Here is a 20,197-nt window from a genome sequence, read left to right as displayed (position 1 = left end):
CCAGTAATTGCCAGGAATTTCTCAGCCAAAAAGCGAAGCATCTGGATCTCAAAAAAAGACTCTGCTATTATGTAGATCAGAAGCAACAATACGGATATGCGATGACAAGTGAATTGTGCCAACTTAAAGCATTGGCTATAGCCGAAGAACTAGGCATTACTAGTTTCAAAGCTATTCGAGGCTGCCTATCAAAATTTTTCAACTGAAATGGATTAGTATTCCGGAGAAAAACTACCACTGCTCAATGGTTTCCATGTGATTATGCAGAAAAAATGTGCATTTTCATTGTTACATGATAAATCTGAGATGTGAACAGCCCTATATTATCGCAAACTGGTAATGCGGACCAAATGCCATCTATTTTGAGATGCCGCTCGACAACTCCATGAACAGGAGAATCCAGCTTCATGATACCAACTGGTGGCAGTGAGAAGGAAAGGTGTACAGTGACGTGATGAGTAACTGGTGATGGACAAAAGCTACCACCTTATGTGATATTTAAAAGAAAAACTATTCCGAAAATATCAGTGAAAGGAATATTAATGAGAGTGAATCTGAAAGGGTGGACGGACAATGACCTTGTGGTTGACTTGGTGATGCATGTTTGGCAACGTCGTCCTGACCCGTTACTGAATTTATGTTAACATGTTGGTCCTGGACAGCTTCCGCGGACATACAACTAAGGAAGTGCGAGAGAAATTATGAGGGTAATCCCAAAAGTAAGGTCTCCTATTTTTTTTGTAAGTACATAGACCTGTTTATTTCTACAATGGTTTACATTAGTTTACAGCTTGAACATTTAGCTATTTTTCGACATAATCACCATTTCTGTCTATGCAATTTTGTAGGCGCTGTGGTAGTTTTTGTATGCCCACGTCATACCAGCTCTCCCCCATGCTGTTCAGAAAGTTATGAACCTCTTCTTTCACCTCATCGTCGGAGCTGAATCGCTGGGACCACAATTGACGCTAACAGGTACTGTGAGACTCTGAAAAAACTCAAATAAGCAATTCAGAACCGGAGAAGAGGAATGTTGAGCAAGGGCGTACACATTCTCCATGACAACACTTGCCCACACATCGCTCAGCAAACTATTGCTCTCCTGCAACAGTTTCAGTGGAACATAATCACCCACCCACCCTACAGTCCTGACTTGGCACCCAGTGACTATCACCTGTTCCCTAAGTTAAAAGAACATTTGGCCGGAAAGCGATTCAGCTGCGATGACGAGGTGAAAGAAGAGGTTCATAACTTTCTGAACAGCATGGCAGCGAGCTGGTATGACATGGGCATACAAAAACTGCCACAGCGTCTACAAAAATGCATCGATAGAAATGGAGATTATGTCGAAAAATAGCTAAATGTTCAAGCTGTAGACTGATGTAAACCATTGTAGAAATAAACAGGTCTATGTACTTATAAAAAAATAGGAGACCTTACTTTTGGGACTACCCTAGTACAATACGGGAAAACTGGCTTGGTCATTATACCTGGAGGCCTAACATCCACTTTACAACCACTACATGCGTGTACAAATTGTCCATTCAAAGCTGCACATAAACAGCGATATACACAATGGATGGCTGATGAAAAACACAAGTTCACAGCCAGTGATAAAATCAAACGGCTGGATTTGCGCCAGATTAGTGAGTGGGTGAAAAGTGCATGGGACTCCATTCTGCGACCACTGGTGGAAAAAAATCCTTCAAAAAAATGTGGTATCACAAATACACTGGACGGAACAGAGGATGACACTCTATGAGGAGATGGTGACGACAACAATTGTTCTCTCACCAGTGATGACAACGAAAGTGATGATGAATAGAGAGGTAAGCCAACATATGTACTGACTAAAATATTTTATTCCACATATTAATATTACATTCTTAAACATGGTAATTCATATTTTTTTAAATGTTTTTATTGTAGGTAGGTCTAGAGCCCCAGCTGGCAGGAATAATGTTCCCGGGCTGGCCACTTGGCTAATGGACCAGCTGGTAGGCCTGCCAGCTGACCAGCTGCACGCTGCTGAATTCGCTGTGTTTTAATGATTTATCAGTCTCTACTACAGTATGTGAGGATTATAGATTATGACACATTTCTTCAAATCAATTGATATTATATATAATTCTGAACACATCATTACATTAAAGCAATTTTTTTTTTTTGTAAATAAAACAAATTAAAGCAAAAAAATTTTTCTTCTCTCTCACAAAATTAGGAAGCGTGGATTATTTGAAGGCATGGATTATTCAGGTATATGCAGTATGTCAACTTGGTCTCCCCTCTGCTTCTCCCTGTGTCAAGAAAGTTACTAAATTACAGTAAAACGGAGTATTCCTACTCTCACTCAATTCTCTGCGACAGTGATCTACAATTCAGTAGTCCAGTCACTTACATTTCTTGTTGCAGATAACACACATATGGAGAATCTTTTGGGATTAGGCACTTTTCAGCTGTTTGGTTTTACAATACAGATAAAGTGAATTTAATATGTGAACAAGTGTTCTAACTGCAGTTAGATGTACTATGTTCTGAGTTTTCCTCTTTGTTCTCTCCTGAATTGGTGTATGCCAACATTTTCAAATGCACATTACCTTCTGGTCAGCCTTGTGTTTTCTGAGCCCCTCTGGTTCTAGTTGCACTCAGGGACTAAGTCAAGGATGAATTAGATCGCCTCATGGAATACGCGATTGTTTGGCCTATTGCATCCAGTGAATGATCTACTCCCTTATTTATAGTAAAGAAACTGTTGGGCCACTTCTGCCTCTGTGGTGATTTTGAAGTTTCTGTGAACGCACAAACCATAGTGGATACATACCCAATACCTCACCCAGATGAACTCTTTGCAAAGTTATCCGGTGGTCAATGTTTCTCAAAAACTGACTTGTCAGATGCCTATTTACAACTCCCTTCAGATACAGAGTCACAACGTATGTTAGTTGTCAATACACCTTTTGGACTGTACCGATACTTGTGGTTACCTTTTGGAGTCGCCGGCACTTCTGCTATTTTTCATCGATTTTTGGAACAACTTACAGCATCTGGGCCACGTTGTGCAAACTATTCGGATGACATTTTTGTTTTTGGTGCCTCCACTGAGGAACAAAATCTCTGTACTCTTTTTTTCTGTCCTCCAAGAGGCCAGGTTGAAGTGTACTTTAAAAAAAGGTCAACTTTTTCAACCTTCTATAGTTTATCTTGGGTTTGAAGTTTCTCGCAAGGGCCTCAAAACCCTGCATCAACATGTTTCTGATATTGTGCCACTTCCAAGGCGACCCCCCCCCCCCCCCCCCTGCCGTCACTCATAGAACTTCAAATTTTTCTAGACATTTCTTTTACTACCATAAATTGTTGCCTGGGGCAGTGACAATTGTGGGGCCATTAAATGTGTTGCTGTGCAAACAGAGTCAGTTTTGCTGGTTGCCAGTTTGTGAAACCACGTTTTCCACCCTTAAGATCATGTTGCAGTCGGCACACTGCTTAGTCACATACTAATCAGGCCTCCATTTGGTCCTTGTGATGGATGCTTCACAGTACAGGCTGGGGCGGCACTGGCCCACAGATGTCCCGATGGCTCTGAGCAGCCTACTGCTTATGCCTCAAAAATGCTGACTCCTGCTCAAACTAGGTACTCTCAGAGAGAAAAGGAAGCTTTGGTCATTGCCTATGCTGTGAAAAAATTAAATGTTTTTCTTTATGGTACCAAATTCCACCTGGTTACTGATCACAAATCACTGGTTTCCTTATTCAGTCATTCTGCATTATTACTGTGGTGTCACTGCCAGACACCACACTTGCTAGGTGGTAGCTTAAATCGGCCGCGGTCCATTAGTACTCGTACATGTCGGACCCGCGTGTCGCCACTGAGTGATCGCAGACCGAGCGCCACCACAAGGCAGGTCTCGAGAGACGTACTAGCACTCGCCCCAGTTGTACGACGATGTTGCTAGCGACTACACTGACGAAGCCTTTCTCTCATTTGCCGAGAGACAGTTAGAATAGCCTTCAGCTAAGTCCATGTCTACGACCTAGCAAGGCGCCATTAGCCTTAGATAGCTTGTATCTAAAGAGTCTCACTTGTATCGCCACAATCTCCAGATGTCTCATCAAGAACGATGTATACAAGGATGAATTAAAAGTTAAGTATTCAAGGAGCTACGTACTTTTCTTTATACCATTCATTACGAATCCTGTTTCAGACCTCACTCCATCCTTCGTGAGTTAGCGCGTGCATCTTGGCCGCATCTTTCAATTAGTGTGCGTAGTGTTGGCAAGTCTGCCGACACTACAATTACCAGATCCATCAGCACATCACATTCAACTTTGGACTCTTCTCCTTTTGTGTCAGAACTACAAGATTCATTAATGCCCTTGGAATCAACACGCAAATGCCAATGCCTCTGTTCAGCCTACCAGCTGGTATAGATCCAGAATTAGATCAGGAGGAATTGCTTTGTTTCCACGTTGATGTCGCCGCACAGCAGACAGTTGCTGGTTTTCCTGTAACTAGCGCACAGATCACAAATGCTGTAGCTTCAGATCCCGTTTCGCAGGTCATAACATTCATACAACATGGTTGGCCAGATTCACCACCTTATTGTGTGTCTGACCCCTCTGTAATTATTATACCTTTCAACAATGGTTCTCAGTTACGGATGGTACTCTGCTTTTAGACATGGATCACATAGCCTCTCAGGTAGTGATCTCCACAGTGGTTTGTTTGGAGACTCTCCATTTATTACATGCTGATCACTGGGGTATGTCATGTACAAAAGCATTGGTCCAACAATACGCATTTTGGCCTGGCTTGGATGGTGATGTTACCTGCCTAATTGCCTTCTGTTTACAGTGTGCGACACACCAATCAGCTCCCTGGGCATCGTTGTCTCCTTGGCCGACGCTGTCGCATGCATGTGGCTGCATGTGGCCACATACATGTGGATTTCACTGGCCCCTTTCTCAACACTTATTGGCTGTTGGTCGTTGACATGTTCTCGTTTTCTGTAAAATATTTGTTGTGTTTCCAAATTCACAACTGTCACTATCGTAGCATTGCCCAAAATTTTTTACTCGAAGCCTTGCCCACAACATTCGCATCTGATAATGGTCCAGAATTTTCATCGGCAGAATTTTGCGATCCCTGTGGTATCTGTCACATCCTCGACCCACCATTCCGTCCATGATCTAATGGTGAGGTGGAATGCCTAGTGCAAATGTTTAAAACTAAAATGAAAAAGTACGGTGCCAACTCTTCGCCCAACGTTGCCTCAGAATGGTTTCTCTCCTCATATTATTCATGCCCTCGGCAAGAAGAGCCTGGCAGAGCTACTCCACAGGTGCCAGCCAAGGACACTGTTAGATTTCCTGTGTTCTCCACCTGGACATCAACCTGTGCAGCCACCGTGCCTCTTCAGGCTAGCTGAGCTATGTTCAGCTTCAGTTCTCTATGTGTATAGCTACAGCTCTTTTTATACGTAATTGGTTCCTCCTGACTGTTACTTAACTACTGTGTTCAAGTTGTTGATGCTTCTGTGGAATAAAGTTGTGTTCAGTCTACTGGTCATGTTGTACTTGTATCTAATTACAACACCGTGCTTGAAAATGAGGAACTTCCCACTCACAATCCTTCCCACACCTCCCACAGTGGTATGCCAGTGTCCACCCAATCTACACAACATTCTTTTCCATGCTTTTGTCATATCAACTCGCAGCTCCTAGCCACATGGGTCATATCCCTGTGCAAGACCTGATATGCCCAGTATATCCTATTCCAGTCCTGAGACAGGCTTATCCTATACAGTTAGACACAGAGCCACTTGTGAAAGCAGTCATGTCATATACTATGTCTGCTGCAAATTTCTAGACAATATTTTACGAGCTGTCCACCAACCAGCTGTCAATCCAAATGAAAGGCCACTGCCAAATCGTGGCAAAGAGAAAAGTTGACCATCCAGAGGCTGAACACAATGCTGAGCATAACATGCTAAATTACAATGATTGGTTCATAACCTGTGCTATCTGGATCCCTCCCCCAACACCAGCTTCACTGAGCTACATAGGTGGGAGTTATTCTTACAACATATCCTTCATTCCTGTAATAATACTGGCCTCAAATTGCTCTAGCTCCCTGCACCACACCAACCTCCAACCCGCTCCACTCATCCTCTTCCCTGTAGTTTCCCCTTTCTATGTTCTGTCGCTCCCTCTCAAACCACTCCACAACGCCACAGCCATCATGTGATGCACTAAATCACTTGTGCTGGTGCCTACATCTCATTCTAATCCCACACATGTGTTGCCTCTTCCTCTCACACTCCTATCCTGTGGCCCTACTGCTTCCCTTCCAGCTGTCAGTCACTCTTTCCCAACTCTCAGTCCCACTTCCCGTATCTTCTCCACCCTCACGTAATCCACCTGACACAACTGTTCAACCCCAGTAAACCAACAGGTCCCAGCACTATGTATTCAGCCAGTAAAACATAGCAGTAAAGGTGTGTGTGTGTGTGTGTGTGTGTGTGTGTGTGTGTGTGTGTGTGTGTGTGTGTGTGTCAGGGAGGGGTGCTCTAGTTCGAAAATGGATTTGTCCAAAAGCTAGCAAAGTTTTCAGTCTTTTTTGTGTACCTCTCAACATCTAAATGATTCTACTATTCAGTGAGGTGGCACTTTTATTCTTAAATCCTATTAATTTTCCATAGTTCTCTTTTTAAGTATATACACAGTTCTACATAGAGGGCAATGTATACTTGGTATAAACAACACATTATTTTGTTACACACTGCACTGTTCTAAGCACTATCTTTTTTACACCACGCTGAAAATAATTCAAGTAGCCACAGCAACATCCAATGAAATTCCACATTGTGGGATAATAACGACAGATCCACATATATTTTCTTGGTTTTTTCCCTTAGCTAGAATGGTTAGTTAGTGTGATTGCCATTCTTTACTTCTCTCTCTCTTGCAGTTGACACATTTCAGATTCATTATAATGTATGAAACAGGTAGTGGTCTACAATGTTACAAACATGAAAATTTCTAGGGGATCTTTGCTACAAACAAGACATCCCAAAGAAGTCACAACATTAAAGACATATTTCAGATAATCTCTGACTTCTTCAATTGATTAAAAATTTTAATCCTATCAGGTGATATTGCATTATTTATTTTTGTTCACTTACCCAGAAGCAATTTAAATCTCCAAAGTGTTGAGACTTGCAGTGCAATTAATGCAACAACTGGTAAATATATAAACCAGACAAGAGCTGAAGCTCCAAAGTGAAGGAAAAAATTAAGTTTTTGGATGTTGTGCTCATATCTCATTGTGCTCCTCAATTCAAAAAGGAACCATATCATAATAAGACTTCTGAACACAATAATGAGCCACCCAGGCCAGGTCTGGTACTGGTCAATATCTTCAATAATGTCAACTTCTGTCTGCAAAAATAAATATAAAAGGAAGTTAGACAAGATAAAAGATCCTTCATAAAACAGCTTTAAAATATAAATTATTTCAGTTTTCTCACTTGCAGTGATTGCTTCTTAGACAATCTGTCTTTAAATGAATAAAGGTCAGACTGATAAATAGAACTTAAAAATATATACAAATTACATTATCTTTTCTCTTGCACTCAACAGTAACAAAGTTTGGAGCACTGTGAAGGCAGCAGAACTGTCCATGTTCATTTTGGAGCAATAGAACTCAGAAAAGTAACTACCAACATGTTCTGTAATAGCAGAATATTCACAAAGTGAAATGAAAATCAAACTGTAACAAAAGTAGAACCCAATTCCAGAAGTAAAAAGCAAAGTCTCCAGGCTAAACAAAGAATTTTAGTATTTCTGCTGACACTGGTTTTGTAGGTATTACGACGTTGTCTGGTTCAGTATCTTAGAAATAGGGAGGGATAATAAATTGTTAGCACTTACACCAGCAGTGTTGCCACAAAGTGTACTTCATCAGAGGCTTTCTATCAAATGTTACATCATACGACATTTCAGGAAAGAGAAAGAGAAAGACAGAGACAGAGAGAGAGAGAGAGAGAGAGAGAGAGAGAGCTGGGGCAGAGGGGGAGTGGAGGAGTGGAGCCTGGGGGAGTGTGCATGGACACCCAGTCTGGTACCGTGCGCCATGGAATTTGAATCCCCGCCAGATATAATGGACGTCGAAGACCAATAGAGGTCTCTGCACAATCGCGCTGTAAGCTGTGGCGGCGCGTGCCTCCTGGTCCGCATTTAGAGTGAGGGCCCCACAGTGGAACACGTGGTTGCAGCGGCCAATAGCGGCGTCCCCGATAGAGTACTTTAGCGCCCGCCTGTTGCTCAGCCTTCGAGTCTAACCTTGCGTGCGACTCAGGCCATATCGCCTTGCATTAGACAGCGTATTGACTTTCGTGTTTCTTTACGAGTGGACGTGGTTGTCTTGTTTGGTTCGTGACTCTGTTGTCTGTTCTTGTGTCATAAGGTCCTTCGTTGGTCGTGTCCGTCCTCTCCCGTTGTGTTGTTGTTCGCAGGCCGCTCCGCAGGTCCCGCGGCATTTCCGTCACTACAACCCCGCGACCATTCCGGTCACCATTACACATTTTGGCGACGAGATAAACGGTGGTCATTCTTGGTATGGAGGCGAAGTTGGTCTGTCTGCTGGAGCAACAGCAGCAGCTCATGCAGCAGCAGCAGCTCCAGTTAGACATCTTACAAAAGTTGCTGCAGTTGCTAATAGACAAAGTCGATGCCCAGGACACGTTACCGCAACAGCTTCAGACTCCTCGGGTGTCCGATGCTTTCCCGCGTCCGCCGTCGTTTACACCCTTTAATGACGCTAAAGAGGACTAGGAAACCTATTTACATTGGCTGGAACAACATTTCACAGCTTTTCCAGTCACGGACGACTCCTTGCAGCAGTTGTTGTTTTTGTCTTGGGCCTCTCCGGACACATTCTTTCTTCTCCGCAAGTTGGCACCATTGCCCGATCCTGTGGCTCTCTCTTTCCAGGAGATCTGCCTTTTGCTGATAAACTATTATTCCCAACGCTACCATGTGGTTGCCTCTCGGCTGGAGTTCCACCAGTACCATAAACAGCCTGGTCAATCGTATCGTTCCTGGGTCACGGACTTGCAGGGTCTCAGTCATCGATGCGATTTTACGTGCACCAATCAGCAGTGTAAGGCTTCGTATGTGGACTCCGTGATCCGGGATGTGATGGTTCAGCTGGCTCCAGATCGTGAGGTCCATACTGTGGCGTTGAAACTAGACAACCCCTCCTCGGAAGAGATTCTCTGCATTGCCAACTCCTTTGAAATTGCTGAAGCGGCTAACGAGCGTCTTATGGCGCGACCGCATGTGGCGGCGACACGGCGTCACGGTGGGTTCCGCCCTTGCGACGTTGACGTGGCCCGGCCGACAGAGGCCAGCGCCGTCGTGACTCCTCGTTGTCCGACGTCTCTATGGCATCGGCGCCTTCGGTCGCCGGTCGCGCGGCCCACTTCCATCTTCCCCACAGTGCTTTACTGCACATTCGCGGGCTGATTGTCCCCACCGCTGGAAAACATGCACGCTGTGTAAGAAGGAGGGCCACAGCCGATCGGTTTGTCGTAGTCGCTCGACTCGCTCCAATCCTGCCCCTCAAGATACAGTCCACGCTCTGCAATCGGTCGTCCCACAGGACGACCCGTCAGAGTGGAAGATTTTCCTCATACACCGTATTTTCACAGAGGATGTCAGTTTTCAGGTCGACACTGGGGCCACCGTCTCCCTCATTAATATGGCGACATATACCCAGCTGGGCTCTCCTGCGTTGTCGCCTCCCTCTCGCCGTTTGGTCACCTACGGAGACCGTTCCATTCCCCTTCGTGGGCAGTTCGTCGTCTAGGCGACGCACAAGCGTGTTCCCCGGTTCCTTACCCTCTTTGTCGTCGACCATCCGTTGGCTTCGAATATATTTGGCCTGGATGCATTTCAACTGTTTGGCTTTTCAATTTCCAACGAAGTTAAGGTCGTTTCCACGGCTGTTCCCTTTCAGGACATGGACGATCTGTGCTCCTCTTTTGCGTTGTTGTTTTCACTGGATCTCGGATGTGCTTCCGGCTTTCAGGGGCACATCACCATCTGGCCGGATGCACAGCCTCGCTTCTTCTGGGCCCAGCCCCTTCCGGTGGCCTTACAGCCTGCGGTCAAGCAGGAACTTGATCGGCTCCAGGCTGCTGGCGTGCTGGAGCCTGTCACTTACAGTGCATGGGCGACTCCACTGGTGGTCATACGGAAACCCAATGGGTCCCTTCAGCTATGTGGGGACTTTGGCACTACAATCAATGCTCAGTCCCGATTCCCTGACAGGAAGACCTTCTTGCCAAGCTTACCGGCGGAGAGTATTTTTCTAAGGTTGACCTGGCTGAGGCATACCACCAGTTGCCCTTGGATGCCGAATCTCAGAACATCATGGTTGTCAACACGCCTTTCGGATTGTATAAGTACAAGCACCTTCCCTTTGGTGTCTCTTCGGCGCAGGCCATTTTTAAGGGGTTCCTGGAGCAGCTTACATAGCCTATCCCTGCCTGTGTGAATTATCTGGATGACATCTTGATCACCGGGCGTTCCCGCCAGGAACACTTGCAAAACCTCAGCGCCTTATTTCATGCTCTGTAGTCTGCTGGTTTACGCTGTCGGCTGGACAAGTGTTGTTTTTTTTTCAACCGGAAGTGGAATACTCAGGCCACTGGCTTAGCAAAGATGGCAATCGCCCATCAGGTCGTAATGTTGCGGCCATTGAGGCCCTTCCTCATCCCAAAGACTTATCTGAAATCCAGGTGTTTTTGGGCAAGGTTACTTATTACTTAAAGTTCTTGCCCCAGGTAGCCTCCATTGCTCAACCCCTCAATCACTTGCGTCGCAAAGGGGTACCTTTTAAGTGGACCCCTGCCTGTGACCAGGCTTTTCTCCATTTTAAGGTTATACTGAAGCCTGCCCCTTGTCTTACTCCCTTTTCTCCGGACCGTACCTTGGTTGTGGCGGCAGTTGCGTCGGCGTACGGCATTGGGGCCGTCCTTGCGCACCGGGATGCCGACGGCTCCGAATAGCCCATCGCTTATGCCTCTAAGATGTTGACCCCAGCACAATGGAACTACTCCCAGATTGAAAAGAAGGCTCTGGCGATCGTGTTTGCTGTCCAAAAATTTCACCCCTATCTATTTGGGACAAAGTTCACCCTCCTGATGGACCATAAACCCTTGGTTACACTTCTCGGACCCCACTCTCACCTTCCGGAGGGGACGGCTCATCTCTAGCACTGGGCATTGTTTTTACGTAATTACATTTACACCATTCGGTATAAGCCTACCGCCCACCATGCTAATGCGGACACTTTGTCACGTCTCCCAGCGGGCCCCGATCCTGCCTTTGACCAACATGAGGTCCTCTGCTTTCACATTGATTCTGCCCGCTGGGATGCGCTGAACGGTCTGCCTCTTATGGCTGCTCACACTGCTGCGGCTACCCGCCGTGACCCTGTCTTGCGGCAGGTTCTCAACTACGTGGTCCATGGGTGGCCGTCCTACGTCACTCATCAGATGCAGTCTGATTTCAGCCCGTGGTGCCCCTGTCCCACAGGTTCTCTGTGGTTGATGATGTCCTTCTGTTAGCCATGGAGTCAGATGCCCATCGGGTGGTCATTCCTCCGGCATTGCGGCTTCAGGTGCTCAGTTTGTTACATCGCGGGCACTGGGGTACGTCCCAAATGAAAGTTTTGGATCGCCGGCATGTGTATTGGCCTGGTATCGACGGCGATATTGAGTGCCTGGTCCGTGGGTGCACTGTCTGTGCGCGTCACCAGGCGAGTGCCCCTCAGTCATTTGCTCCCTGGCCTGTGCCTCGCCGGCCCTGGGATCGCATCCGTATCGATTTTGCGGGCCCATTTTTGGGGTCCATGTGGTTGCTCATTGTTGATGCCTACTCCAAATACCCATATGTTGTCCGAATGGCATCCACCACCACGGAGGCTACACTCACGACCCTGGCCCAGGTTCTCGCCATCGAGGGTTTGCCACACACATTGGTCTCCAATAATGGTCCCCAATTCACGGCGTCCTCCTTCACGACTTCTGTCAGGCCAACAGTATCAAACATATCCGTAGCCCACCTTTGCACCCTTCATCCAATGGCACGGCGGAAAGGCTTGTCCACACTTTTAAACAACAGTTGACTAATGCGGTCGACACATCTCCAACCATGTCGGCCCTCACCCTGTTTCTGACCACCTGTCACACCATGCCCATTGATGGTTGCAGTCTGGCAGAGCTCCTTCTTGGGTGACAGCTGCGGACCCTGCACCATTTGCTGATGCCATCTTCCTCCGGCCCCCACTCCTGGCCCTCGCTGGTACGCCCCTGGCACGGCAGTGTGGGCCCGCGAGTTCGGGCGCAAGGTGGGTTGGACACCCGCCATGGTCGTCGCGGCCCATGGGCAGCGTGTGACGTCGGTGCAGACATCGAAAGGCTTGGAGCGCTGCCATCATAATCAGCTCCGCCCGCGTGCCGCCACGGGACTCGCACTGCCACCTCTGTCCCTACCTCCTTCTGGCACGGACATGGTCCTCGAGTCACCGTCCCTACTCCCAGTTGCCGTCTCCCCGAGGGCCTGCCGCCAGCCCTCTCCGCCTCCGGGTGGATCGTCAGCTCCCTCCCCAGCCCTGGACTCTTAAGCGCCTGCCTGTCGCTCAGCCTGCGAGTCTAACCCGCATGCATCTCAGGACATATCACCTAGCATTAGACAGCGTATTGACTTCCGTGTTTCTTTACGAGTGGACGTGGTTGTCTTGTTTGGTTCGTGACTCTGTTGTCTGTTATTGTTGTGTTGTAAGGTCCTTCGTCGGTCGTGTCCGTCCTCACCCATTGTGTTGTTGTTCGCGGGCCACCATTACAACACCCAGTATACTGGAAGAAGTGAATAGAAGTAAGTAGAAATAAATAATAAAAAAGTAAAACATACCATATTCCACACATACAGCAGTACATGTACTATTCCATATAAGAACCATATTCCAAAGACAAGAGGCTTCCATGTAAATTCTTGTCTTGTAATTGCCCATCCTTTTGCAAGGAGCAGCAGCAACAGCATGAAGATAGTCTGCAGAAAATAAAAAGAGACTGAAACTATTTGAAAAACTGAAAGAATTACAAGAAAATTGATCAAAATATGTTCAAACTGCTGTTATGCAACTAAATAATGGAGAATTTGAGTCGCAGACAGGCACAACAAAACTACTGCTGCCAACACAGCCAGAATCATTGGTCATGAATGTCTGAGTTGTGTTTGCGTGAATATGTGTGTGTGTGTTTTCTAATTCAGAAGAAGACATTTTGGCCGTAAGCTTACTTGTTTAGCAGTCTTTCTGTTGGGCCTATCTACGTTCATCATTTTCTCTACATGGTGAGTAACAACCTATTCTTTTCATAATATTGTCATTATTCCATCTTGGGTTTTCCATTGTTTGATATGTAACTAAATTGCCATAAAATTGGTATGAAATTTTTGGGCGGAGAACAATGATCATCTGAATTCTTGATTTCAATTAAATATCTCTAGAATTGAAATAAATGTCAGTCTTAATATTTTTAATTTGGGTACAATTTGAAAAGTAACAAACAACTTAGCCTGTCTTATTTTTTTTCAGTGGGTTCATTCATCCTCTGTTACAAATTAAGTAATTTCAGCTGCCTGAAAGGCATCTCACAAAACAATTTCCTTACACTAATCTTAGTCTGGTAGCTCTTTTTTATTTTCTACAAGTTGCTTCACATCTTCTCTAATTACTTATTATCCTAAATTCTTTGTTTAATCTTTCTTAACCATAGGTATGTACACACAGTGTTAAACAGCAAATTTCCTACTTGGAAATCATCTGCAGCAAGCAAATGTATTTTTAATGATAAAGATTTTTGTTTAATTAGTCAACTGCATGAACTTTACTTAAATTATTAGTTTTATTAACTTTGTTCTCGGCATAAAATACTTGGATATAATTTACAACTCTTATCAAGTTTTAGATTGTTTAATGTATTAAGAACTTATGAAACATCTTCACTCTATCTATTTTGCATTTACAAGATAACTGAATTTCTAGTTGTCATCTGAACCATTTACTTAACATACTGCCTGTTATCGCAACTTCTCTCTGTTGTGACTCGCCGTTCTTTCAAAGTGCCGCCGCACAGCTACGCGCGTCCTCTACATGCGGTGCTGTCTGCCAGCCATGCAGCAACAGTGCCACCTAAGTGGCCAGCCAGCCAGTGGCCGCTAGACTTGGACTCAGTTATGATTTGACTGTTAAAAGTGACACACGTCTTACTCTGTTTACTTGCTCTGTGACTTTCATGTATTGCGTCGTCCTTGAAATATATTTGTTCAACTTGAAGTTATAACAATTGGCGATGAGGTAGGAATTTTTCTTTTCATCGTTGACCCACGTGTTTCCATGGCTACTTTAGAGCAACTATTGCAAGGTCTCATAGAACAGCAAATGCTTCTCACAAATGCGATTCGTGATTTCGTTGCGGCATCAAATGTGGGGCGTCTCTCGTCGTTGTCTCTACCTCCTTTTCCTCCTTACGACGAGATGGCGGAAGACTGGTCTGATTATGAAAAAAGTCTTCGGCAGCGCTTCTCGGCCTTTCATGTCGCGGACGACCAAACATGTAAGTCTCTGTTCCTTTCGTGGATTTCACCTCAAATGTATCGGTTGTTGTTGCAATTGGCTCCTTTGAAAGATCCTGCGTCTTTGTCCTTTGCTGAAATGTGCTCACTTCTGTCCATCTATTTTCAAAAGCATACGCATGTGGTAGCCTCTCTTGTAGCCTTTTATCGTTGTCAAAAACAACTGAAGCAACCCTATCGCGCTTGGGCTGCTGAACTTCACGGCCTCAGTAGAAAGTGTCAATTTGTTACTGAAGTTCACAAAGAATCCTATACTGATTCCATGGTATGGGATGCTATTATCCGGTTGGCGCCCGACAAAGAAGTTAGGCAATGTGTCCTTCAGTTGGCAAATCCGACTCTAGATGAAGTCCTATCCATCACTCAGTCTTTTGAAATTTCTCACACTGCTGGAGCACAAATAGAGGCATGGGGTGACGTCGGGGAAATACAACCTTTGTGCAATCTTGACGAAGCGTGTGGCATGTCCCTGCCGGCCGACATGGCCGCAGTACGATCCCAAGTGCAGCCTCAGCCTAACCGTAAACAAACCTCTAAGAAACTGCAGCAAAACCCACGGCAACTTCCTTCATGTCCGCAGTGTTTTACGAAACATTCACATGAGGATTGTCCACAATGTTGGGCCGTGTGTCACAAATGCAAGAAAACAAGGGTCATGTGTCATCCGTTTGCAAATCCTACCGCATATGTGATGTTCATGAACATGGTGCCGATTCTGATTCTGTGTTGTCTGTCAATTGTATTTCTTCCCTTTCAGGGAAGTTATTCCTCACTGTCCAAATACTTGGTCGAGATGTTCGCATGCAGGTGGATACTGGTTCTGCAGCCACTATCATCAATTCTCAGACGTATCTTCAGTTGGGTTCTCCAATCCTGTCACCTGTCACTACGCAATTTACGGACTTACAATAAACAGAAGATTTCTCTCTTGGGACAATTCGATGCTGAGGTATCTTACAAATCTGTCGTTCACACTGTTCCCATATTTGTGGTCGACCATAGTAAAACAGAGAATCTTTTTGGTTTTGATGCCTTTCACGTTTTTGGGTTCTCCATAGATGACTGTGTCAATATCGTCTCTGATGTTATTCCTTATGCTTAATTGGATTCCTTGTCGATGTCATTTTCATCCCTTTTTTCTCCTGGGTTAGGCCATGCAAACGACTTTGAAGCTCATATCACACTCAAACCCACTGCTCGGCCGAAGTTTTTTCGGGCTCGGCCCATTCCTGTGGTCCTTCGTGATCAGGTCATATGGGAGCTGGATCATCTCACTGCTTCAGGGGTCTTTCTTCCTGTCACTTCCAGTGAGTGGTCCTCTCCTGTCATTGTTGCTGCTAAGCCAAATGGTGATATTCGTCTCTGTGGCGATTTCAAAGCCACTGTAAATGCTCAATGCCTCATCGACACTTACCCTATGCCTCAACCTGAAGAATTGTTCACTAAACTTGCTGGAGGCCAGTATTTTTCTAAACTTGACCTGTCAGAAGCTTATCATCAACTTCCTCTCGACGCTGCTTCCCGGCAGTTTCTGGTCCTTAACACACCTTTCAGCCTCTATCAATACCAATGATTGCCATGCGGGGTTGCCAGTGCCCCTGCTCTCTTTCAGTGATTCTTGGAACAATTATTGCTCACTGTCCCTGGGTGTATAAATTACATGGACATTGTTGTCACTGGTTCCACCACTGAAGAACATCTTCAGAATCTCCGCACACTTTTTCATGTCTTACAGACTGCCGGTCTTAAGTGTAACCTTCAGAAATCAAAATTTTTTCAGGCATCTATCACGTACTTGGGGTTTCAACTCCCTCGGGATGGTATTCGTCCGCTTCAGCAAACTGTCGCTGCGATCGATGCCCTTCCTCGCCCTACATCTGTTAAGGAACTGCAGACCTTCTTGGGGAAAATAGCATACTGTCACAGGTTTTTACCGTTTGCTGCTATGGTGGCTCAGCTGTTGCATCGCCTGTTGCATAAAAACGTGCCGTTTCACTGGTCCGCGTCATGCGATGCGGTTTTCCAAAAATTGAAGAGTATGCTGAAACATGCCCCGTGCCTGCCTACTTATCGACCTGGCCAACATCTTGTTCTTGCCCTGGACGCCTCTCAATACGGGGTTTCTGCAGTCCTTGCGCACCGTTTTTCTGATGGTTCTGAACAACCCATTGCTTATGCCTCCAAAACGCTCACAGACGCCCAACAAATGTATTCTCAAATTGAAAAAGAAGCTTTGGCCATTATTTATGCTCTTCATAAGTTTGCTGTTTTTCTCTATGGGTCCAAATTTCATCTTGTTACGGATCACAAACTACTTATTTCCTTGTTTCATCCATCCACGTCACTTCCCGACAAGGCTGCACACCGCCTCCAGCATTGGGCTCTTTACTTGTCTCGTTTCAATTATGAGATTCATTTCCGGCCGACGGCTCAACATGCGAATGCTGATGCACTGTCTCGACTTCCCATGGGTCCTGATCTGGCATTCGATAGGGACGAACTTTTGTGTTTCCACCTGGATGTTGCCGAGCAGCGGGTTGTGGACGGGTTCCCCATCACCGGGGACCAGCTGGCGGCTGCTATGGGTTCTGACCCTACCCTCTCCCGGGTTTTACGCTATATTCAGAAGGGTTGGCCAGATCGTTCATCCGCTAAGACTTCTGATCTGTTGCAGAACTACTACGCTTTGCGTTACCGCCTCATGGCTAGGAATGGTGTTATCCTCCTTTTCACCGAAAATGCTTCGCCGCGTGTTGTGGTACCTGTGTCTTTGCGTGCTTTGGTCTTGCGCCTCCTTCACAAGGGCACTGGGGTGTCTCTCGCACAAAATCTCTGGCGCGCCGTCATGTGTACTGGCCCGGCATCGACTCTGAAATCGCGCACATGGTCACTGCCTGCGGCCCTTGTGCGTCACAGGCCGCCGCCCCGAAGTCATCTTTGTCACCGTGGCCTTTGCCTGAGAAGCCCTGGGAGTGTGTTCATGCTGACTTCGTGGGACCTATTTTAGGTACTTATTGGCTTCTCGTTATTGATGCCTACTCTAACTTTCCTTTCATTGTCCGTTGCATGTTACCTACCCCCGCGGCAACCACTAATGCTCTAGCTCGCATTTTATCTTAGGAAGGTCTACCCTCTACTCTTGTTACTGATAATGGTCCGCAATTTGCCTCTTCCGATTTTGCGGATTTTTGTGCCCGTCACGGCGTCATGCATATCAAGGCCCCTCCGTTCCATCCACAGTCAAACGGTGAGGCTGAACGACTGGTCCGCACACTTAAGGCTCAGATGAGGAAACTCCTGACTTCTTCTGCTGCTGGTGATGCGCTTCTCCAATTTCTGGCTTCTTACCATTTCACCCCCATGGGCGACCACAGCCCGGCTGAGCTCTTACATGGTCAACAGCCCCGCACGCTACTTCATCTTCTGCGGCCTTCCACCTCACAGCCACGGGTGCCTTCGCTAGGCTGGTTCACTGCCGGTGACCTTGTACGGGTACGGGGATATGGAGGTGGCCAAAATGGAGTCCTGGCTGCATCTTACGACATCGTGGCCGACGTCTGTATGAAATCCAGACAGACACTGGTGTTGCAGTGCGTCATTCGGACCAGCTTCGGCCTCGTGTGCCGGCAACGCCTGTTCTGGATGCCGCTACACCACCTTCGGCTCTACCTGATGCTCACGATCCTGGAATCTCTCATTACTCACAACGCAGTCCTCTCACCATCATATCGGTGCCAGCACAAGAACTGACGCCAACAGGAGATGTGCCCATGCAGGAACCAGATGACCATCATCTGTCAGAGCAACTCTACTCGCCTCCTTCTCCTATGGACGCGGACACATCGCCCATGTCTCCTGTTATAACAACCGGACTTGCCGCAACGGGCAGATTGGTGCATGGGGCCCCAGCAGATTCGACCCCCACGTCTCCTGTCATCTCGACCCGTTATCATTGGGGACACTTCTGTCCGTACGGGAAGCCTCCTCCTCGAGATTTACAGCCAGTCAAACAACACCTATGGACGTTAGCAATCTACAGGCCAGCTCCATCAAGACCTGTGCAAAAACTACAAAGGGGGGAAAAGTGTTGTGACTCGCCGATCTTTCAAAGTGTCACTACGCGCGTCCTCTACATGCGGCCTGTCTGCCAGCCATGCAGCAGCAGTGCCACCTAATCGGCCGGCCAGCCAGTGGCCGCTGGACTCGGACTCAGTTATGATTTGACTGTTAAAAGTGACACACGTCTTACTCTGTTTACTTGCTCTGTGAATTTCATGTATTGTGTCGTCCTTGAAATATATTTGTTCAGTTTGAAGTTATAACACTCTCTCAGTTCTCCAATTCCATAAATTCATTTTCTACCTCTCTATGGACCAAAAATATTCCATTTTTGTATCAGTGGTTTGTTATGGGAGAAATAATCAAGGTTCCAGTCACTGGAAGGTAATACCATAGGTATGTAGACACAATGTTAAACAGCATATTTCTTACTTGGAAATCATCTGCAGCGAGAAAACGTATTTTTAATGATAATGATTTTTGTTTAATTAGTCAACTGCATGAATTTCACTTAAATTATTAGTTTTATTAACTTTGTTCTTGGCATAAAATACTTGGATATAATTTACAACTCTTATCAAGTTTTAGATTGTTTAATGTATTAAGAGATTGTTTAATGTATTAAGAACTTATGAAACATCTTCACTTCTATCTATTTTGCATTTACAAGATAACTGAATTTCTAGTTGTCATCTGAACCATTTACTTAACATACTTCCTGTTATCGAAACTTCTCTCTCAGTTCTCCAATTCCATAAGTTCATTTTCTACCTCTCTATAGACCTAAAAATAGCCCATTTTTATATCAGTGGTTTCTTACGGGGGAAATAATCAAGGTTCCAGTAACCTGAAGGCTCTAGCATGAAGTAAAATGAAAGAGTATTATTTCAGTGCTATTTTATAAAACGCCATGTAAAATGTCATACAACCGGTAAACCTCTTATACCACCCACTTGATGATACTGTAAACTCACTTATGCCACTACTTACAGTAGAACATTCAACTAGCTTTCCCTGGCGAAAGAGCAGTAAATGGAGACTAAGTAAGATAACAGAGGTGTGTGATGGAAAGGACAATTTATCGAACAGACTAGGATCAAGCAGCAGGTTTTCCACAGTAGAAGCACATACAGAAGCAGTCAGTATATATCCCATCCTCTGATACAGTTGTCCACTGTTTAATGATATAATGAGTAGGCCAGTATTTAATTTTTCATGAAATCACACATACAGCAATGCTGTTAAACAGTTTTATGCAATTTCCATGTAATGATGCTCATTAGATAACAAATCTTCAGTTTCAATGGAATATATAAAAGACTGTTAGATATAGCATGTTCAAGTGCCTAAAATGCTAATTCACAGTTTTGTTAATGTTTTTAAAGTTGATATGTCAGAATAATGGGACAATTAGGAAAACAAGTGGAGTTATCAT

The 20,197-nt window shown here is 45.5% G+C and overlaps 1 protein-coding gene across 1 annotated transcript in view; it reads right to left on the bottom strand.

Moving 5' to 3' along the window:
- LOC126202013 (integral membrane protein GPR180) overlaps positions 1-20,197 on the bottom strand; it is a 79,020-nt gene that overhangs the window by 11,176 nt on the left and 47,647 nt on the right. Inside the window, exons 4-5 of the mRNA XM_049936829.1 lie at positions 12,979-13,116; positions 7,182-7,437 (exon numbers count right to left, since the gene is read on the bottom strand). Coding sequence (XP_049792786.1) covers positions 7,182-7,437; positions 12,979-13,116 — 394 coding nt within the window. The remainder of the gene's footprint in view (positions 1-7,181; positions 7,438-12,978; positions 13,117-20,197) is intronic.

The sequence above is a fragment of the Schistocerca nitens genome, chromosome 1, assembly GCF_023898315.1.
Source record: "Schistocerca nitens isolate TAMUIC-IGC-003100 chromosome 1, iqSchNite1.1, whole genome shotgun sequence".
Classification (NCBI taxonomy): domain Eukaryota; kingdom Metazoa; phylum Arthropoda; class Insecta; order Orthoptera; family Acrididae; genus Schistocerca; species Schistocerca nitens.
Note: the sequence above shows the minus strand (reverse complement) of the source record. Positions and strands in the feature narration are given on the sequence as shown.